The sequence below is a fragment of the Rhinoraja longicauda genome, chromosome 3 (assembly GCF_053455715.1).
Source record: "Rhinoraja longicauda isolate Sanriku21f chromosome 3, sRhiLon1.1, whole genome shotgun sequence".
NCBI classification, from domain to species: Eukaryota; Metazoa; Chordata; class Chondrichthyes; order Rajiformes; family Arhynchobatidae; genus Rhinoraja; species Rhinoraja longicauda.
Genome location: NC_135955.1, coordinates 96980161 through 97002765, shown reverse-complemented (window position 1 = coordinate 97002765; position 22605 = coordinate 96980161). Strand labels below are relative to the sequence as shown.

Here is a 22605-nt window from a genome sequence, read left to right as displayed (position 1 = left end):
AGAAATGGAAACAAGGACATAACGTATCAGTTGTTTTTGACAGCTATTTGAACCTAGAGCTTAATCTTTCATAACTCTAAGCTTTTTAAAACATTGGAAACCTTAGAACTGGTATCCATATATAACAGCCAATGTAGTAATATATAATGGTGATTAAAATGAAGTGTCCTTGGTGGTAATACTGAACATTGGAAACACACGCACAGAGCTGGTGTTTTAATGCAAACTTTCATTTTATATTACAGTGAATATTTATACCACCTTGCAAGGTGCTTTTGCAAAAGATTAATTCTGAAATGACCACGGTCTTGGTTTTTAGTACTTAACACTTAATTCCAAAAAGTGGTAATTTTAGAATTAATCTTCTGCAAAGGTACCTTGTAAGATAATGTGCCTTGTAAATGTGCATTGTAATATAGTGTGCAGTCCCAGATCGTCAGCAGTTACAAGTTCAAACTAAGCTCCACCTGTACAATTACAGCCAGACATAAAGGTTTAAACTTATTATTTAATATAGGGGGAACTTTCATTAAAAAAAAAATTATTTAGGGACACAGCGAGGAAATAGACAATAGACAGTAGACAATAGATAATAGGTGTCCGAACTGGGTATAGACGTGAATCGAACAGTAGACACAAAATGCTGGAGCAACTCAGTCTGAAGAAGGGTCTCGACCCGAAACGTCACCCATTCCTTCTCTCCCGAGATGCTGCCTGACCCGCTGAGTTACTCCAGCATCCTGCGTCCACTTTCGATTTTAACCAGCATCTGCAGTTCTTTTTCCCCCCAACACATGAATCGGACGGTATCCTAGCTTTTGGAAGGACCGTTCAGAAGCCCGATAACAGAGGGGAAGTAGATGTTCCCGAGTTTCAGCCTCGGCGATAATTCCAAATTGCGCCGTTTTTCGCCAGCTGTTCTTGTTTCGACGTAACCGGAGTCCTTGTGATAACAGCCACCAATATCTTATAGCAAGAATATCCTTCCTCAAATTTGGAGACCAAAACTGCACACAGTACTCCAGGTGCTGTCTCACTAGGGCCCTGTACAACTGCAGAAGGACCTCTTTGCTCCTATACTCAACTCCTCTTGTTATGAAGGCCTTCGGCCCACCTAGTCCACACCGACCGGTGGCCAGTCAACCTACAAACCCACGTGTCTTCGGGATGTGGGAGGAAACCGGAGCACCCGGAGGAAACCCACACAAGTCTTCTTCAAAGGAGCAGATTAACGTTAATTAAAGAATTAACGTCTGGAAGACTTAATTTTAAAAAAGTGATCATTGTAGAATTAATTTTCCGAAAAAAGTACCTTGTAAGATAACACAAATATCCATTGTAATATAATGAGCAGTCACAGATCGGCAGCAGTTAGTTTAAGAAAATAACTGCAGATGCTGGTACAAATCGAAGGTATTTATTTCACAAAATGCTGGAGTAACTCAGCAGGTCAGGCAGCATCTCGGGAGAGAAGGAATGGGTGACGTTTCGGGTCGAGACCCTTCTTCAGACTGATGTCAGGGAGGCGGGACAAAGGAAGGATATAGGTGGAGACAGGAAGATAGAGGGAGATCTGGGAAGGAGGAGGGGAAGAGAGGGACAGAGGAACTATCTAAAGTTGGAGAAGTTGATGTTCATACCACTGGGCTGCAAGCTGCCCAGGCGAAATATGAGGTGCTGTTCCTCCAATTTCCGGTGGGCCTCACTATGGCACTAGAGGAGGCCCATGACAGAAAGGTCAGACTGGGAATGGGAGGGGGAGTTGAAGTGCTCGGCCACCGGGAGATCAGTTTGGCCAACGGCCTTTTGGCTAAGATCAAGTGTAGTATCTGTTCTGGCACAATCTAATGTTCTTATAAGAACAGGGTAAGTATAAGAGCAGTATTTGCATTAGATCATCGACGAGGAGCGGAGGTCAGGAGCACGTGTCTGGTTTAGGGGTGGATCCATGCTGGTTGGGTAACCAACCTAACACCCTTATCCAGGTGGGATGGCAGCAGCAAGTGGAGCTGGAGGGCAGGGTATCCGGAATACCCTGCGAGTATCGGTGAAGGACCTCAAGGAGGGGAACCCTCTCTCAAGGGATCTCTTCATCAAGAAGGTGCTGCTGGAGGCCTGTGGATTCAAGGCCGGGGACATCTTCTGCCTCCAGGACTTCCCAGGTAACGGATACTTCGACGTTACCTTCCAGAACCCGGCGGGATGGCAGAAGTTGCTGCAGGACTTCCGGGAGAAGGGGGATGAAGCCCCGCTGTCGCTCCTGAAGGTGCAGCCGCTCTTCACCCTCCCCACCCAGAGGGAACGGATGATCACGGTGCACATGTTTAACCCACATGTGCCCGTCGTGGATGTCCTCACCTTCCTTGCGCGCTACGTCGAAGGGGCCGGGAACTGCGTGGATATAAAGGACTTGTTCGGGATCTGGACGAGCATGAGGCAGGTAAAGGTGAAGCTGAGGGTGGACGGGAAGGGATTCATTGTCCACCCTCCCTCGGTGTTTGCTATCGGAGGGAACCGGGGCTACATGACGTACGTGGGGCAGCCCAGGGTGTGCAGGAAATGCAACAAACCTGGGCACGTGGCGGCAGAATGCAGGACAGTCGTCTGCAGAAACTGCAAGTTAGAAGGCCACGAGACAAGGGATTGTAAAGAGAGTAAGAGCTGCAACCTGTGTGGGGAGGCAGGCCACCTTTACAGGGCCTGCCCTAAAAGAGCAAGCACTTATGCACAGGCGATAAGAGGGGCCGCTGCCAGCACCCCCAGGGTGGACGAGACGCCTCCTACCACGGAAAAAGCCCAAAAAGGAAAGGAGAGCAGGGGCGAGGACAACGCGACCACCAGGAGCCCCCAACCGCAGGACAGAGCCCCCCCAGGCCCCTCCCCACGAGGGTGAGTCGATGGAAGAGGGGGAACAGGAAGAGGAGGAATGGAAGGTGGTACAGTCGAGGAAAACATTGAAGGCTGTGCGCACGGAGAAAAAGGCGGAGGGGGCAAGCAAGTCCCAAAAAAGAGTCCTCTCCCAGGACGAGGCCAGCAGCCTCTCCGCATCGGAGGATGAGACGACCGGGAGGAGCCGACAACGGAGGCAGGGGCAGAGGAAGGAAACGGGGGAGGAGGAAGGTAAGAGAAAGAACGTGTCTGTTGCCCCCCAGCCCCAGGAGACTGGGAGCAGTGCCAATGGGCCCCAGCCCCAGGAGACAGGGAGCAGTGCCAATGGGCCCCAGCCCCAGGAGACTGGGAGCAGTGCCAATGGGCCCCAGCCCCAGGAGACTGGGAGCAGTGCCAATGGGCCCCAGCCCCAGGAGACCGTGAGCGGCACAACGGCCAATGGGCCCCTGCTCCGGGAGACCGGGAGCGGCACAATGGCCAATGGGCCCCAGCTCCGGGAGACCGGGAGCGGCACAATGGCCAATGGGCCCCAGCTCCGGGAGACCGGGAGCGGCACAATGGCCAATGGGCCCCAGCTCCGGGAGACCGGGAGCGGCACAATGGCCAATGGGCCCCAGCCCCAGGAGACTGGGAGCAGTGCCAATGGGCCCCAGCCCCAGGAGACTGGGAGCAGTGCCAATGGGCCCCAGCCCCAGGAGACTGGGAGCAGTGCCAATGGGCCCCAGCCCCAGGAGACCGTGAGCGGCACAACGGCCAATGGGCCCCTGCTCCGGGAGACCGTGAGCGGCACAACGGCCAATGGGCCCCTGCTCCGGGAGACCGGGAGCGGCACAATGGCCAATGGGCCCCAGCTCCGGGAGATCGGGAGCAGTGCAGTGGCCAATGGGCCCCAGCTCCGGGAGACCGGGAGCAGTGCAGTGGCCAATGGGCCCCAGCTCCAGGACACTGGGAGCAGCGCAGGGGCTTCGCCAGAAAATACACCCTGTGCTGAGGAAGCCACCAACCTGTACCACTACCTGTGCGACAAAAATGTGCAGGAACTGAGCCAGATGATTGGCATGCGGGAGGATCGCCTGGGACAATAAAGGACAATGGAGCTGAAACTGGCATCCTTAAACGTGCGCAGTGTGAAGAGCACTGTGCAATGTGTATCCGCCTTGCAGTACCTGGCCAAGGTAAAGGCGGATGTGACTTTTTTACAGGAGTGCGGGCTGCCACACCTTCGCTGCTATCGGAGGTGGTCGCGATGGTGGCCCCACGGACTGTCGGTATGGTCGGGGGGAAATGATTGTCGTGCGTCCGGTCTGGGGATCTTGCTGCGGGGAGGGGGCTTCACCATCACTGAGGTAAGGGAGGTGGTGGGGGGTCGTCTCTTGGTGGTGGATGTAATGTACCGTGGTTCTCCGCTCCGGCTGATAAATGTGTATGCCTCACCCAGGTGGAGCGAGCGGGTGGCCGTCCTCCAGCAGCTCCCACCGCTGCTGGCCACGTCTAGACCGCTCGTTCTGGCCGGTGACTTCAACTGCATCATCGATGCGGCTGGACGATCCGGCAGTGCCAACCACAGACTGGACGGCACCTCCAAACTCCTGGTGGAAACGGTCAAAGATGCAAAGCTGCGCGACGCCTTCAGTGACCCTGCAGGCGGAGTCCAGCCACGGTTCACCTGGTCAGGACCAAACGGTTCAGCCCAGTCCCGGATAGACTTCCTCTTCACATCGAGGGCCGTCACGGTCAGACACACCGACCTCGCCCCGGTGTTCTTCTCTGACCACTGCCTCCTTCAGGCCACCTGTCACCTACAGGAGGACCGGAAGGCGGGCAGAGGGACGTGGAAGCTAAACGTGGAGCTGTTGACCCCGGAGAACGTTAAGGAGCTAAAGAGGGACTACGCATGTTGGAAAACTGTGAGGCCCCTCTTTGACTCCCAGACACTCTGGTGGGAGGCAACAAAGGAGAACATCAAGAAGTTCTTCGTCTCCAAAGGTGTTCAGAGAGCAAGACAGGGTAAGAGGGAACTGTGTCAACTCCAGACAGATTTGCAGCAGCTACTCCTTCTGCAGAGGAGAGGGGTGGATGTGAGGGAGGAACTGAGAGAGTTGAAGGGCCGGCAAGCTCGGCTCTTTACCTCTGAATCCTCCAAGATCATCTTCCGGTCCAGGGTCCGCCATGTTGAGCAGGATGAGACGTGCTCACGTTACTTCTTCCATAAGGTTCACAGGGGGAGCTCTGTGATCAAAAGCCTTAGGGAGGAGGACGGCTCGGTAACATCCTCGCAGACAGACATGCTCAAGATCTGCAGATCCTTTTATAAGGATCTGTACGATGTAAAGACCACAGACAGCACCGCCTCCCAGAACTTCCTGTCCTCCATCACGGAAGTCTTGGACGACAGCAAGCGGGAGAGTCTGGACCAACCATTGACCCTGGAGGAGCTGACTGGCTCCATCCGTTCCTTTGACTCGAGTAAAACTCCCGGAGGCGATGGCTTACCGGCAGAGTTGTACTCGGCTCTGTGGGACTGGGTGGGCCCGGACCTGCTGGAAGTGTACAACGATATACTCCTAGCAGGCAGCATGTCAGACTCTATGAGGAAGGGCAACATCACCCTGATCTACAAGCAGAAGGGGGAGATGAATGACTTAAGGAATTGGAGACCCATCACATTGTTGAATGTAGACTACAAGATCCTGTCTAAGGCCATCGCCAACCGGGTCAAGTCTGCTCTGGGACAGGTGATCCACCCGGACCAAACCTGTGCTGTACCTGGCAGGAAAATCTCAGACAGCCTGGTGCTGCTGAGAGATACCATTGCCTACGTGCAGGACAGACGGGTGGATGCCTGCCTGGTCAGCTTGGACCAGGAGAAGGCCTTCGACAGGATATCGCACACGTACATGAGGGACGTGCTCTCCAAAATGGGCTTTGGGGAGGGAATCAGGAAGTGGATACAACTGCTCTACTCTGATATCTGTAGTGCAGTCCAAATTAATGGGTGGGAATCAGACAGCTTCCCCGTCAGGTCTGGAGTCAGGCAGGGTTGCCCTCTTTCCCCTGTCTTGTTCGTCTGTTGCATTGAACCCTTTGCCGAATCCATCAGGAAGGATGCGAGCATAAGAGGAGTGACACTGCCAGGCAGTGGGGGCACTCAGGTCAAGGCCTCCCTGTACATGGACGATGTCGCCGTCTTCTGCTCGGATCCAGGGTCGGTCCGCAGACTGATCAGCGTCTGCGACCAGTTTGAGTTGGCCACGGGGGCCAGGGTAAACCGCAGGAAGAGCGAGGCCATGCTCTTTGGCAACTGGCCCGACCGATCTTCCATCCCCTTCACCATCAAGCCTGACTTCCTGAAGGTGCTGGGGATCTGGTTCGGGAAGGCTGAGGCATGTAACAAAAATTGGCTGGAGCGGATAGCCAGGGTGGGGAAGAAGCTGGAGCTGTGGAAGCAGCGCTCCCTCTCCATCACGGGGAAAAACCTGGTCATCAGGTGTGAGGTGCTCTCGGGGCTGCTGTACTTGGCGCAAGTGTGGCCCGTCCCTCCCTCCTACGCCACGGGGATCACCCGGGCCGTCTTCCGTTTCATCTGGGGGTCGGCGATGGACCGGGTGCGACGGGCCACAATGCACAAGTCGGCAGACAACGGGGGTAAAGACGTGCCCAACGTCGCCCTCATTCTGATGGCCACTTTCGTGTGTGGCTGCATCAGGCGGAGCATAGAGTCAAGGCACGTGGGCACCAAATGCCACTACCTGCTGAGGTTCTACCTGTCCCCGGTGTTGCGAAGGATGGGCCTGGCGCAGATGCCACGCAATGTGCCAGTCAGCTGGACATTGCCGAACCATCTGTCGTTTGTGGACAGGTTCTTCCGGACCAACACCTTTGACCACAAGTCCATCGGGCAGTGGTCAGCACGGAACGTCCTGCAGGCACTGCAGGGGAATGACTCCATGGATCCTGTGGCGTGGTTCCCAGAACAGACAGCCCAGCTTGTCTGGCAAAATGCCTCATCGCCAGTACTCACCAACAAGCACCAAGACCTGGCTTGGCTGGCGGTGAGGGGAGCCCTCCCAGTCAGATCCTTCCTGCACCGCCGGAACCTCACTACCAGCGCACGCTGCCCTCGGGACGGCTGCTACGGAGAGGAAACGGTGGCCCACCTCTTCAAAGAGTGTGGATTTGCCAGGAGAGTCTGGAGAGGTCTGCAGGGGTCCCTGTCACGATTCATTCCGAGCAGCTCCGTCACAGAGGACTCTGTGCTCTACGGACTGTTCCCAGGGACGCATTCCGAGACTGACATCGAGTGCTGCTGGAAGGTCATCAACTCGGTGAAAGACGCCCTTTGGTCTGCCCGATCCTTGTTGACCTCCCAGCGGAGCGAGCTGTCCGTCAAGGAATGTTGCCGACTGGCCCACTGCAGACTGCAGGAGTACGTGCTGAGGGACGCTCTGAAGCTCGGTGCAGCCAACGCCAAGGCCCTGTGGGGGAGGACCACAGTCTAGGGTCCTTCCGCTGCTGGACATGGGGGGCAGGGTGTGGTGGAGAGAGACGCCCCTCCAAATAAGGGATATGTATGTAAATGTATGTAAAGGTCTAAGTAAATGCCTGTATTGAATATGTAACCTCCGGGAATGTCGGATGGGTTTGTTTTAAAAATGATGGTTTGTAAATGATATTTATAACTTGAATAACTTGAATAAAGTATTTTTTGATAAAAAAAAAACAAAAAAAAACGAGGACCTAGCGCAGGTGTTGAGCGAAGCGATCGCCGAGCCTGCGCTTGGTTTCACCGATGTAAATAAGTTGACATCTAGAGCAGCGGATGAGGTTGGAGGAGGTGCAGGTGAACCTTTGTCTCACCTGGCAGCAGTTAGTTGCAAGTTCCCACTAAACTCTACCCGCCAAAGTACAGCCAGACATAAAGGTTTAATCCTAAAGATTTATTCTTTAGTATTAAAATCTAGTGTACTAGATACATTTTTTTCTTCATACGTGTTCATGGTTAAAAGTAGTTTCTGGGAAGAAATGGACGAAAAATCAAAAATTTTAAATATGACCACTACGAACATCTGTATTTTCAATATTTGTATTCCAAAATTATTGTCATTTGGAAAGTTCAGCTTTGACCTCTGGTGATTTATTTACACCTATCAAAGGAGCAGCAAGGGCCCAGTTTCTGGTTGGATTTGGCGGGAGAGAGAACTTTCATTTTAGCTTGTGCAAGAAGGAACTGCAGATGCTGGTTTAAACCCAAGATAGACACAAATAGCTGGAGTAACTCAGCGGGACAGGCAGCATCTCTGGAGAGAAGGAACGGGTGACGTTCCTAACCTCCAGAGATGCTGCCTGTCCCGCTGAGTTACTCCAGCTTTTTGTGTCTATTTTCATTTTACTTTTTTATTTAGCGAAACAGCATTACAACAGGCCCTTCAGCCCACCGAGTCCACACTGACCATCTATCATCCATTCATACTATCTCTACCACCATTACACTTGCTCATCCACTTCGTACATACCAGGGACAACTTACAGAGGCCAGTCAACCAACAAACAAACCCGTATGTCTTTGGGATGTGGGAGGACTGGTTAGCACGCGGCAACCATGTGCGGCACGGTGGCGCAGCGGTAGAGTTGCTGCCTTACAGCGAATGCAGCGCCGGAGACTCAGGTTCGATCCCGACTACGGGCACCGTCTGTACGGAGTTTGTACGTTCTCCCCGTGACCTGCGTGGGTTTTCTCCGAGATCTTCGGTTTCCTCCCACACTCCAAAGACGTACAGGTTTGTAGGTTAATTGGCTGGGCAAATGTAAAAATTGTCCCTAGTGTGTGTAGTGTTAAAGTGCGGGGATCGCTGGGCGGCGTGGACCCGGTGGGCCGAAGGGCCTGTTTCCGCGCTGTATCTCTAAATCTAAAGAAATCTTTGGTTTCCTCCCACACTCCAAATACGTACAAGTTTGTAGGTTAATTGGCTCGGTATAGATGTAAATTGTCTCGAGTGTGTGTGGGACAGTGTTAATGTGCGGGGATCGCTGGTCGGCGCGGACTCGGCGGGCCGAAGGGCCTGTTTCCGCACTGTATCTCTAAACTAAACTAAAAGCTTTTCACTGTGCATGTGACAATAAACTAAAACTGAACTGAAACCGGAGCACCCAGAGGAATCCCACGCGTAAGATATTGTATCTGCTTGTAAGAGGAAATGGCATCAGGGCTAGGCCTGGGGATTTAGAGGAGTACCACACAGGACACAGCGTGGGCGACTCGAATATGTGACATGGTGTCAGAAGTTTCGAACCTGAAATAGCCCCGGAGTCCTTAATTCACGTATGAATTGGGAGAAGGAAAGTCCGTGAAGGGAGAATCCTAACAGGAATTAGCAATCCTGAAACTGAGGCAGAGTTGGTACGCTAGACCACAGTCCCGTGTATACAGTCTGGTGGAAGTGACCTGAGTGCATGATGTCGGTAAGTGATAGGCCATCGATGAACTGGCAGGCAAAAGATCTGCACCAAGAATGGACACGTTTCAAACAGCACTGCCATTTTACGTTTGAGGGTCCACTAGCCAGTAAGTCTGAGAAAGAAAAGGTGGACTATCTGATGACATACATAGGCGATAAAGGGAGGGAGATTTACCTAATCTTCCGATGGAACACAATTACTCTCCAAAACGGGGATGAAATCCTTGAGAACGAGACTCTGCAAGGAGTGTACAAGCACTATGAGATAGATGTATGTCAAGCCCAAGGAAAATCAGATAAGGGCCACTGTCGACTTTCACAGACGATGGCAGTGGGACACCGAGAAGTTTGGCGACTTTGTGACTGACCTGAAGTTGCTGGTCAAGGATTGGAAACATAGAAAATATGTGCAGGAGTAGGCCATTCGGCCCTTCGAGACAGCACCGCCATTCAATATGATCATGGCTGATCATCCAAAATCAGTGCCCCGATCCTGCTTTTTGCCCATATCCCTTGATCCCTTTAGCCCGAAGAGCTAAATCTAACTCTCTCTTGAATGTCCGAACTGGGTATAGACGTGAATCGAACAGTAGACACAAAATGCTGGAGCAACTCAGTCTGAAGAAGGGTCTCGACCCGAAACGTCACCCATTCCTTCTCTCCCGAGATGCTGCCTGACCCGCTGAGTTACTCCAGCATCCTGCGTCCACTTTCGATTTTAACCAGCATCTGCAGTTCTTTTTCCCCCCAACACATGAATCGGACGGTACCCTAGCTTTTGGAAGGACCGTTCAGAAGCCCGATAACAGAGGGGAAGTAGATGTTCCCGAGTTTCAGCCTCGGCGATAATTCCAAATTGCGCCGTTTTTCGCCAGCTGTTCTTGTTTCGACGTAACCGGAGTCCTTGTGATAACAGCCACCAATATCTTATACGAATCTTATCGAAACATATAAGATTATTAAGGGGTTGGACATGTTAGAGGCAGGAAACATGTTCCCAATGTTGGGGAAGTCTAGAACCAGGGGCCACAGTTTAAGAATAAGGGGGAGGCCATTTAGAACTGAGATGAGGAAAAACGTTTTCAGTCAGAGAGTTGTGAATCTGTGGAATTCTCTGCCTCAGAGGGCAGTGGAGGCCAATTCTCTGAATACATTCAAGAGAGAGCTAAGTAGAGCTCTTAAGGATAGTGGAGTCAGGGGGTATGGGGAGAAGGCAGGAACGGGGTACTGATTGAGAATGATCAGCCATGATCACATTGAATGGCGGTGCTGGCTCGAAGGGCCGAATGGCCTCCTCCTGCACCTATTGTCTATTGTCTATTGTCTATTTTAAAAAACCATGCATGTGTCAACAACAATGCCGACACGCAGCCACTTTGAGGCAAATATGATACCGAGAGATGCAAGTTTAAGGAGTTGCCCGTGTTGGTGAAGACCGGTGCTCCCTGCCATACGATGCCCTCCAAGACACAGAGTCTGAAACTCTACTCGCCCGATTCCTGGATACGTCGATAACGGGGACAATGGTCACGTTCTTGTGTTTTTGTCGGCTGTTGCTAGGCGTGTCAGACTCGGCTTTGGGAAACCCTGGCTGTGTGGCGGTGCGGTGGAATCTCAGCGGGGCGTCGGTGCTTTGTCGCCTTGTCTCAATGTCATCTCCTGGGGCTTCCCTGTCTCCGAATACCACCGCACCGCCACACTATAAGGAGGAGGAGAGAATGCTCAGAGATGCAATGGTGCTCCGTTCCCGCCACCAGACAGTGCGTGAGAAATGCCTTGAGAAAGGAGATGAACTAACGCTGGATGCGGCAATCAGTATTGGCCAGAACTATGAAACAGCCCAAGAGAGTATGGAAGCCATCGACAAAGAAGGGCATAAAGTACGTGCTATGTACACAGGTGCCGGCAAAGGCAATTTCATGGGATCCAGAAAGAAAAGGCCCAAACCTAGACTGGATAAGAGTCCTTACAGGAGCCCAGATAAAGGCAAAGAACGAAGAGCGGGCAAGGAGTCCGACTCGAAGTGTAAGAGATGCGTATACATGAGAGTTGCCGTGCCAAAGGTCGGAAGTACTCAGTCTGCAAAAAACTCAACCATTTTGCAGCAGTCTGCAGACAGAGAAAGCAGCTAGCACAGATGATTGAGGGGAAGGCAGCAGCTTCCTATCCACCAGACTCTTCCGCAGACGAAGATAGTGAGGACGGCTATGAATATGCACACATGCATCTGTACATGACGTCACTCATTCAGTCAGGGGATGACTGGTATGAAACTCTGCACGTCAATGGACAGGAGATGAGAGTACAGATAGACACAGGATGCTCGCACTCAATAATGCCAGCGCAGATCTTCAAAAAGATGGAGAACAAACCAAAACGGCACAAAGCAAAGAGGCGGTTTGTGTCCTACTTCAACCACAATCAGAACACGAAGGGTGTGTGAAATTGACCACAACATATAAAGACTGCATCCTTGACGTTGAGTATCGTGTGGTCGAGGCTGATGGCAAGCCAGTGCTGATGTCAGGGGAAGACAGTGCCAGATTGAACCTGATGCAAAGGCTCCACAACATCAATGAGTATCCAGAATTGATGCACACCACTGGCACACTCCCTGGGACATACACATTGAAAATCGACCCAACTCATCAACCGGTTATGGTTGCACCAAGGCGACAACAGCAAGCCTTGGCCAAGAAAATCTCAGTTAAGCTACAGGAGATGGAGAGGAATGGGCACATTGTCCGAGTACAAGAGCCAACAGATTGGGTCAACTCAATGGTGACGGTGGTGAAGAACGGAAAGGTACGCATCTGCATAGACCCGAAAGACCTCAACAAAGCGATCAGACGAGGGCGTGCAGCGTAGGTTCACTAGGTTAATTCCCGGAATGGCGGGACTATCATATGTTGAAAGGCTGGAGCGACTAGGCTTGTATACACTGGAATTTAGAAGGATGAGAGGAGATCTTATCGAAACGTATAAGATTATTAAGGGGTTAGACACGTTGGAGGCAGGAAACATGTTCCCAATGTTGGGGGAGTCCAGAACAAGGGGCCACAGTTTAAGAATAAGGGGTAGGCCATTTAGAACTGAGATGTGGAAAAACTTTTTCAGTCAGAGAGTTGTGAATCTGTGGAATTCTCTGCCTCAGAAGGCAGTGGAGGCCAATTCTCTGAATGCATTCAAGAGAGAGCTAGATAGAGCTCTTAAGGATAGCGGAGTCAGGGGGTATGGGGAGAAGGCAGGAACGGGGTACTGATTGAGAATGATCAGCCATGATCACATTGAATGGTGGTGCTGGCTCGAAGGGCTGAATGGCCTCCTCCCGCACCTATTGTCTATTGTCTATAACACTACCCCATACCAGCCGTATAGGAGGTAGTGGCATCGATGACAGATGCCAAAGTCTTCTCCGTCATAGATGTAAGATCAGGATTTCTCCAGATCAAACTTGATTACGAGTGGAGTTTGCTGACGACCTTCGATACGCCTCGTGGACGCTACCGCTGGCTCCGCCTCCCATTTGGGATCACGAACGCCCCATAAATCTTCCAGAGGATCATGGATGGAATGTTGGAAGGGATCCATGGGGCAAGAGCGATCATGGACGACATCCTGACATCGGGAAAAGACAGCATAGAGCACGATGGAGTGCTCCGGAAAGTGGCGCAACGGGCAAGGCTGTACAACCTGAAGCTAAACGAGGAGAAATGTCAGATCAGGAAGTCTGAGGTGCGGTATGTCGGCCATCTTGTCACAGCAGCAGGACTCACGCCTGATCCGGCAAAGATTGAAGCTGTGAAGCGGATGCCTGCACCTACATCAGGAGGTGTAGATCGAGAGCAAGCAAGATTATGAGGGACCCCTACCACCCCAGCAACGGACTGTTCCAGCTGCTACGGTCAGGCAAACGCCTCGGCTGTCACACTGTGAAAACGGAGAGGATGAGACGGAGTTTCTTCCCACAGGCCATCAGGACTGTTAACTTTTATAACTCCAGGGGCTAAATTTTGTTTTCTCTGTATTAACTTTAATTTATATGCTGTAACTGTAATTCTTTTTTGTGCACAATCCGCAGGCATTGCCACTTTCATCTCACTGCACATCGTGTATGTGTACGTGACAAATAAACTTGACTTGACTTGACTTGACGAACAAGAAAGAAGTGCAACGATTCCTTGGCTTCGTACAGTACCTGTCTAAGTTCATTCCACACCTCAGCAAGGTTGACGAACCACTTAGAGCCCTGACCTTGAGGGAGGCATGGTGTACAGGGCATTGGTGAGACCACACCTGGAGTATTGCGTACAGTTTTGGTCTCCTAATCTGAGGAAAGACATTCTTGCCATAGAGGGAGTACAGAGAAGGTTCACCAGATTGATTCCTGGGATGGCAGGACTTTCATATGAAGAAAGACTGGATAGACTCGGCTTGTACTCGCTGGAATTTAGAAGATTGAGGGGGGATCTTATAGAAACGTACAAAATTCTTAAGGGGTTGGACAGGCTAGATGCAGGAAGATTGTTCCCGATGTTGGGGAAGTCCAGAACCAGGGGTCACAGTTTAAGGATAAGGGGGAAATCTTTTAGGACCGAGATGAGAAAGTTTTTTTTCACTGAGAGAGTGGTGAATCTGTGGAATTCTCTGCCACAGAGGGTAGTTGAGGCCAGTTCATTGGCTATATTTAAGAGGGAGTTAGATGTGGCCCTTGTGGCTAACGGGATCAGGGGGTATGGAGAGAAGGCAGGTACGGGATACTGAGTTGGATGATCAGCCATAATCATATTGAATGGCGGTGCAGGCTCGAAGGGCCGAATGGCCTACTCCTGCACCTATTTTCTATGTTTCTATGAGGCACATTTCCAGTGGGATCATGCCCAGCAGTGAAGCTTCAACAAGCTCAAAGACCTGCGCACCGCTTCCCCTGTACTAGCGTAATACGATGTGACAAAGAACGTAGTAATGCGGTGTGATGCTAGTAGCTACGCTCTGGGAGGAGTGCTACTCCAAGAAGGCCACCCCATAGCATATACATCAAGGGCAGTGACAGAGACTGAAATGCCATACGCCCAGATCCAAAAAGAGATGTTGGCGATCGTGTACAGTTGCCGCAAATTCCAGCACCACATCTTCGGAAAGTCAGTGCCAGTGGAATCAGATCACAGGGAGTACAGAGAAGGTTCACCAGATTGATCCCTGGGATGGCGGGACTTTCATATGAGGAAAGACTGGATAGACTGGGCTTGTACTCGCTGGAATTTAGAAGACTGAGGGGGGGATCTTATAGAAACATATAAAATTCTTAAGGGGTTGGAAAGGCTAGATGCGGGAAGATTGTTCCCGATGTTGGGGAAGTCCAGAACCAGGGGTCACAGCTTAAGGATAAGGGGGAAGTCTTTTAGGACCGAGATGAGAAAACATTTCTTCACACAGAGAGTGGTGAGTCTGTGGAATTCTCTGCCACAGAAGGTAGTTGAGGCCAGTTCATTGGCTATATTTAAGAGGGAGTTCGAGGTGGCCCTTGTGGCTAAAGGGATCAGGGGGTATGGAGAGAAGGCAGATACAGGATACTGAGCTGGATGATCAGCCATGATCATATTGAATGGCGGTGCAGGCTCGAAGGGCCGAATGGCCTACTCCTGCACCTATTTTCTATGTTTCTATGAGGCACATTTCCAGTGGGATCATGCCCAGCAGTGAAGCTTCAACAAGCTCAAAGACCTGCGCACCGCTTCCCCTATACTAGCGTACTATGATGTGACAAAGAACGTAGTAATGCGGTGTGATGCTAGTAGCTACGCTCTGGGAGGAGTGCTGCTCCAAGAAGGCCACCCCATAGCATATACATCAAGGACAGTGACAGAGACTGAAATGCCATACGCCCAGATCCAAAAAGAGATGTTGGCGATCGTGCACAGTTGCTGCAAATTCCAGCACCACATCTTCGGAAAGTCAGTGCCAGTGGAATCAGATCACAGGCAATCTTCCTCAAGCCTTTGCTGTCAGCACCAATGAGACTGCAAAGGATGCTCCTCGGGTTGCAGCCCGATGACTTGACTGTCATGTACCAGCCGGGAAAGGAGGTGCCTATCGGTGATGCGTTGAGCAGATCCAATCTACCGGAAAGTGAACCGGATCTGGAACCGATCTTGGTCAACGCGATGGATCACATCGCCGTGTCACCAAAGAGGTACGCACAGTTCCAGACCTGCACGGCCATAGAATTGAATGAGCTCCATGCTATGATCATGAAGGGCTGGCCTGACACAAAGCAAGAAGTACCACACTCCATCAGAGAGTACAGGACGGTGAGAGATGAGCTTTCTGTACTGGATGGCATCGTTTACAAAGGAATGTGCATAGTGGTGCCGCCATCCATGACACCACAACTGCTTGAGAAAGTGCACGAGTCAAACCTCGGCATCGTGAAATGCAAACAGAGAGCCAGAGAAGCCTTGTACTGGCCATCAATGAGCCAGCAGATAGAAGGGCAGATCGAGGGATGCCCCGAATGCAACACCCACCAGGCAGCGCAACACTGAGACGATGCACACTACTCAACATCCTGATCTACCATGGGCAGAGGTAGCATCTGACCTGTTTGGGTGGGAAGGGTCCCACTACATCGTGACTGTTGAATACTATTCCAAATTCATCGAAGTAAATCAACTCTCCAAGGCCAACAGTACATCAGTCATTGATGCCCTGAAGGGACAATTCGGCCGCCATGGCAGACCGGAAACGTTGAGGACGGACAACGGACCACAGTATGTCTCATCTGGATTAGAAGCATTCTGTGCAGAATACCAGATAACCCACCAGACGTCTTCTCCGCATCACCCTCAGTCCAATGGGGAAGCCGAGTGTGCTGTACGGACGGTGAAATGTCTCTGGAAGAAATGCAAAGACAGCCATCTTGCATTACTGGACTACCGTACCACCCCCCTCGCCAGCTGTAACCTGTCACCTTCCCAGCTACTGATGGAGCGCAGGCCGAGGAACAAGCTCCCAACTGCAAGGAAGCTCCTTCAGTCAAGGCCCTACGACCCAGCAGAGGTCAAGCAACGTTTGGACAAAGAGAAGGCCAGGCAAGCCCACTACTACTACAACCAGAAGGCTGGTCAGAACTTCCCAGTCTTGAAGCCAGGCGATCCAGTCAGGATGACACCGCTACCGGGAACTAAGCAGTGGTTTGCCGGCCACTGTTCTGGAACATCATGGTACTCCCAGGTCATATGTTGTTCAGCGGGTAGTCCATAGAGCTCAGAGGACCATTGGAACACAGCTACCAGCCTTGGAGGGCATCCACAACACACGATGCCTCAGAAAAGCCACCAGCATCCACAAAGACTCTTCACACCCCTGCAACAGTCTGTTCGAACTTCTACCATCGGGCAGACGATACAAGGCCTTCTACGCCCGCACCTCCAGACTCAGGAACAGCTTCATCCCCAGGGCCATAGCTGCTATGAACCGGTCCTGCTGAGCCGGATGGTCACATCGCACAGCGAACCGGCACAGATCTATTTGCACTTTATTCTGTTTTAAAACTGTTACAATTTGTTTCATTGGGTTGTTTAAATTAATACTGACTAGCTAATTAATTTATTGCATCGTATGGGAGGCGCATTCCCAATCTCGTTGTACCCCTGTACAATGACAATAAAGATATATTGTATTGTATTGTTGACCGTAACGGCCGGAAGTACAGGAGAAATCGCAAAGACTTGCGGCTGGCTAACCGCAGACCCAGCCAGTCGACTGACTGCGTGACCACCTCGTGGTCTACCGTCAGACCGGAGTCATCGGCACAGGTGAAGTCACCGCGCCAGCCAGGAGCAGATCATGCACTGCGTACATCAGATGAAATTCAACCGAGTCCAGGACGCGATTCACCATGTCAGTCGTCAGCTACCAGCCAGGCCGTGTCTGCACAGCCGACCGCATCAGAAGGAAAGACATTCTAGCCACAGAGGGAGTACAGAGAAGGTTCACCAGATTGATCCCTGGGATGGCAGGACTTTCATATGAAGAAAGACTGGATAGACTAGGCTTGTACTCGCTGGAATTTAGAAGACTGAGGGGGGATCTTATAGAAACATACAAAATTCTTAAGGGGTTGGAGAGGCTAGATGCGGGAAGACTGTTCCCGATGTTGGGGAAGTCCAGTACAAGGGGTCACAGCTTAAGGATAAGGGGGAAGTCTTTTAGGATCGAGATGAGAAAGATTTTTTTCACACAGAGAGTGGTGAGTTTGTGGAATTCTCTGCCACAGAAGGTAGTTGAGGCCAGTTCATTGGCTATATTTAAGAGGGAGTTAGATGTGGCCCTTGTGGCTAAAGGGATCAGGGGGTATGGAGAGAAGGCAGGTACGGGATACTGAGTTGGATGATCAGCCATGATCATATTGAATGGCGGTGCAGGCTTGAAGGGCCGAATGGCCTACTCCTGCACCTATTTTCTATGTTTCTATGTTTCTATCCAGCTCGCCCAGTAATTCCACAAACTGAATACACTACCAGGAGTGGACGCGTTAGCAAGAAACCGAACCGTTTGGACCTGTAGGAGAACCGCAGAGGGGGAGCAGCAAGAGAACATGTTGTTGCTAAACTCTCGTCGAAGAGAGGAGAAAGGGTCTCGACCCGATAACGTCACCCATTCCTTCTCTCCTGAGATGCTGCCTGACCTGCTGAGTTACTCCAGCATTTTGTGAATAAATACCCTTGTTTGGACTTGTAAATATGTAACAAGCTTGCTATGTTGTGTTTAGACAATATTAATGTTGGTTGAAATATTTAAAATTGAAAGCATTGGAAAAGTGATTCATTTCTTTCATTTGTTTGGTTAATGTTTATTAATAGTATGGAAGAGAAATCCACGAAGTTGTTGTGCCTTGTTATAATACGTTATGTTTTATAGATGTATTTTTCTTACATGAAAGAAGGGAGATGTAAGATATTGTACCTGCTTGTTAGAGGAAATGCCATCGTACATGCATGTAAGAGGACATGACGTCACGGGCTAGGCCTCGGGGAGTACAACACAGGACACAGCGTGTGCGACTCGAATATGTGACCCCACGCGGTCTTCTTCAAAGCAGCAGATTGAGGTTTCGTTTAGAGATACAGCGCGGAAACAGGCCCTTCGGCCCACCGGGTCCGCGCCGACCAGCGATCCCCGCACACTAACACTATCCTACACCCACGAGGGACAATTTTTACATTTACCAAGCCAATTAACCTACAAACCTGCACGTCTCTGGAGTGTGGGAGGAAACCGAAGATCTCGGAGAAAACCCACGCGGGTCACGGGGAGAACGTACAAACTCCGTACAGACGGCGCCCGTAGTCGGGATCGAACCCGGATCTCCGGCGCTGCATTCGCTGTCAGGCAGCAACTCTTGCGGTGCGCCACCGTGACCGCACAAATGAAAGATTGGTTGATTAATGATTATTTTGTGGCTGGTTGAACAATCGGCCAGGACACTCGATCGTGCTCGCTGGCCCGGTTTGTTGGTACTCACACGGAACACGTGCACTCCAGAATCCCTTCTGTTTGCAGCATTCAAGGCAAGGCTGCCCTGACTGTCGTACAGTCCCCTACAGCTTCCAGAGTGCACGCTGCTAAAAGCAGCGTCATTGAAATTAAACGACCTAGACACCATGCTCTGAATAAAGAGGAAGAAAGTTCCACAGCTGTAACACAGGGATTAGTGCTGCATGCATTAATACAGGACAAATCGCAAGACACACAATCTTTCTCCAAGGAATCGAGGCATCATGCAGATAGAAATAGCATGCAGAAACGCAAAACAGATACCCTGACCCAGCGACTGGCTAATCTAAAACGTTCCCTTGTGACTTCAGTGCAGCCTTTCAAAACCAAAGCCTTCGCAAATATGCAAGTGAAGGTCACCTAACTCTGGAGACTCTGAAGTAGGAATTCTGAATTGGATCAACAATTTTGAGCTACAAGGAACCGCAGATGCTTGTTTGGAAAAAAAGACACAAAGTGCCGGAGTAACTGAGTGGGTCAGGCAGCATGTCTGGAGGACATGGGAAGGTGGTGTTTCAGTCCGTAGAGGTGTCCTAGGGTTGCCAACTGTCCCGTATTAGCCAGGACATCCCGTATTTTGGGCTAAATTGGTTTGTCCCGTACGGGACCGCCCTTGTCCCGTATTAGGCCCGGGGGGCACTGTAGGCCCGGATGCTGTAGGCCCGGACGTACACTGAGGGCCCGGACACTGTGGGCCCGGACACTGTGGGCCCGGACACTGTGGGCCCGGACACTGTGGGCCCGGACACTGTGGGCCCGGACACTTGGGCCCGGACACTGTGGGCCCGGACACTGTGGGCCCGGACACTGTGGGCCCGGACACTGTGGGCCCGGACACTGTGGGCTCGGACACTGTGGGCCCGGACACTGTGGGCCCGGACACTGTGGGCCCGGACACTGTGGGCCCGGACACTGTGGGCCCGCCGGACACTGTGGGCCCGGACACCGTAGGCTGCTGTAAGTCCGGATGGTGTAGGTGCGGAGGCCCGGGCACTGCCTAACGGCACATGGCTGCTAGCTGGGTGAGGTCAGGTGGGACGTGGGGGCGGTGACGTCACCTAGTCCCTTATTTGGGAGTGAGAAAGTTGGCAACCCTAAAGTGTCCCAACCCGAAAACGTCACCTGTCCATGTTTTCCACAGATGCTGCTTGACCTGCTGAGTTACTCCAGCATTTTGTGAATAAACCCATGCTCCTGCCTTCGCCCCATAACCCCTGACACCCGTACTAATCAAAGTTATCCAAATCAAATAACCAACAGACTCCGAAGAGTCTTAGTTTAGGGATACAGCGTGGAAACAGGCCTATTTGTCCCACTTAGTCCACGCCGACCATGATCACCTGCACATAGGGTGGCCAACTGTCCCGTTTTAGCTGGGACATCCCGTATTTTGGGCTATATTTGTTTGTCCCTTAGGGAACCGCCCATGTCCTTAATTAGCCCCGAGGGGCGCTGTAGGCCCGGACGCCGCTGTAGGCCCGGACGCCGCTGCAGGCCCGGGGCCACTTTAGGCCCGGACAGTGCAGGCTAACGGAGTGCATTCTGGGAGCGGGGCCAAGTGCGTTCACCGAACGAAGGTTGCGTAGCAACCCGCCTCCCGGCCCGGACGGCTGTCACTGGTGGAGCGGGAGCACATGGCCGTTGACTGGGTGAGGTCACATGGGGCGCGGGGCGGTGACGTCACCTTGTCCCGTATTTGGGAGTGAGAAAGTTGGCAACCCTACCTGTACACTAGTTCTATCCTATGCACACTAGGTACAATTTACAGAAGCCAATTAACCTACAAACCTGCATGTTGTGGGAACGTGAGAGGAAACTGGAGCACCCGGAGGAAACCCACACGGTCATGGGGAGAACGTGCAAACTCCACACAGAGAGCATTCGTAGTCAGGATCGAACCTGGGTCTCTGATGCTGTAAGGCAGCAGCTCTACTACTGCGCTGCTTTGTATAATTTTGTATAGTTGTTATCAGGTTTGGGAGCAATGTGACTGACCACCATTTCAGGTGATACTCAGCAGCAAATATGGATTTCCATTAAGGCAAATAGAAAACCTTGCAAGAAACAACAACTTAAGCCTAGAAATAGCAATTTTCCCAAATAATTAAATAAAATGGCATCAAAATGCAGAGGGGAATCTTGTATGGTCAGATGCTAAATTAGGCCTCTTTCATTTTTATTCATATTTGCTGAGTAATCTATTTGATGGCAAGCACTTGGAATCTCAAGAGCTCGGAGAATCAAAAAGTTAACCACTAAAATGCCTATGCATTTACCTGAAATTATTATCCAATCTTCTTAATTAGCTACAGAAATGAACACTAGGTAGTTATAAAAGCTGTATATAAACTAGCTAGTTATAAAGGCTGTTTCACTCGGTTATAATTTACTTTAAGAAAGACAAACTGCTTCTATCTCCCAAACACTTGAACACAAATTGTAAAACACTTTGAAACAAAGAGGTTAAACAGAAGACAAGAGCACAGGCAGCAATGACAGGATGAAGTGTTTATGTAAATATTATGGGGTAAGAGAGCCCAGTAAAAGGATGGAATCAGCGATGAGAATTTGAAATTGCAGTATACCTTTCCCTAACCTGTTAAAAACATCCACGGCACGGTGGCGCCAGCGGTAGAGTTGCTGCCTCACAGCGCCAGAGACCCGGGTTCGATCCCGACTACGGGTGCTGTCTGTACGGAGTTTGTACGTTCTCCCCGTGACCTGCGTGGGTTTTCCCCGAGATCTCCCGTTTCCTCCCACACTCCAAAGACGTGCAGGTTTGTAGGCTAATTGGCTTGTTGTAAGTGTAAACAATTGTCCCTAGCGTGTGTCGGGTAGAGTTAGTGTGCGGGGATCGCTGGTTGGCGCGGAATCGGTGGGCCGAAGAGCCTGTTTCCTCGCTGTAAACTAAACTACTTGAACAGCAGCCTACTACTTTTAAAATAAAGTTGATGATTTGACAGATTTTCATGTCCATTCCAAAAGTGCACACACGTCCTATTGTCATTAATCTTCCCAACAAAGTCTTGGGCTCATAAAAATTGGATAAATAAATAATTTGAAATACAATCCAAATTCCAAGATGGTGGCAACGTGCAAATGTTGCACAAAGCTCCTTCAACTAGAGACCAACTTTACTAAAAAACTCTTAGTAGAATTCCAATCGTAGAATTCCAATTCCAATTCCAATAGAATTCCAACATAGCAACCGGAGAGTTTTTCTCTTTAGTTTTGGCGATGCGGCATGGAAACAGGTCCTACAGTCCAGCGAGTCCACGCTGAGCATCAATCGCCCGCACACTAGTTCTATGTTATCCCACTTTCGCATCCTGCACACTAGGGGGAATTTACAGAGGCCAATTAACCTACAAACCTGCACGTCTCTGGATTGTGGGAAGAAACCAGAGCACCCGGAGAAAACCCGCCTGGTCACAGGGAGAACGTCCAGACTCCGCACGGGCAGCGCCCAAAGTCAGGATCAAACCTGGGTCTCTGGCGCTGTTAGGCGGCAAAGCTACCGCTGCGCCCACCTTTTAGCTTACGGCTGTGAATGTGAATTATTTGCCTAGGATGAGACAATATTCTGAATGCGCAGATAATTAGGCAACATACAACCTTGAAAATAGTCAACAAATTGCAAGCAGAAAAGTCAATATCATTGAGATGTTCAGTTAGGCTTCAAGTTGTGTAATGGTGATTACTA

The 22605-nt window shown here is 50.9% G+C and overlaps 1 protein-coding gene across 2 annotated transcripts in view; it reads right to left on the bottom strand.

Annotated features, from left to right (window-relative positions):
• erbin (erbb2 interacting protein) overlaps positions 1-22605 on the bottom strand; it is a 160016-nt gene that overhangs the window by 20660 nt on the left and 116751 nt on the right. Inside the window, exon 20 of one of the 2 annotated variants that reach the window (XM_078396706.1) lies at positions 18871-19014. The exons of the other annotated variant lie outside the window; for it this stretch is intronic. Within the exon in view, the coding sequence (XP_078252832.1) occupies positions 18871-19014 (144 nt within the window). The remainder of the gene's footprint in view (positions 1-18870; positions 19015-22605) is intronic. 2 annotated transcript variants of the gene reach the window in all.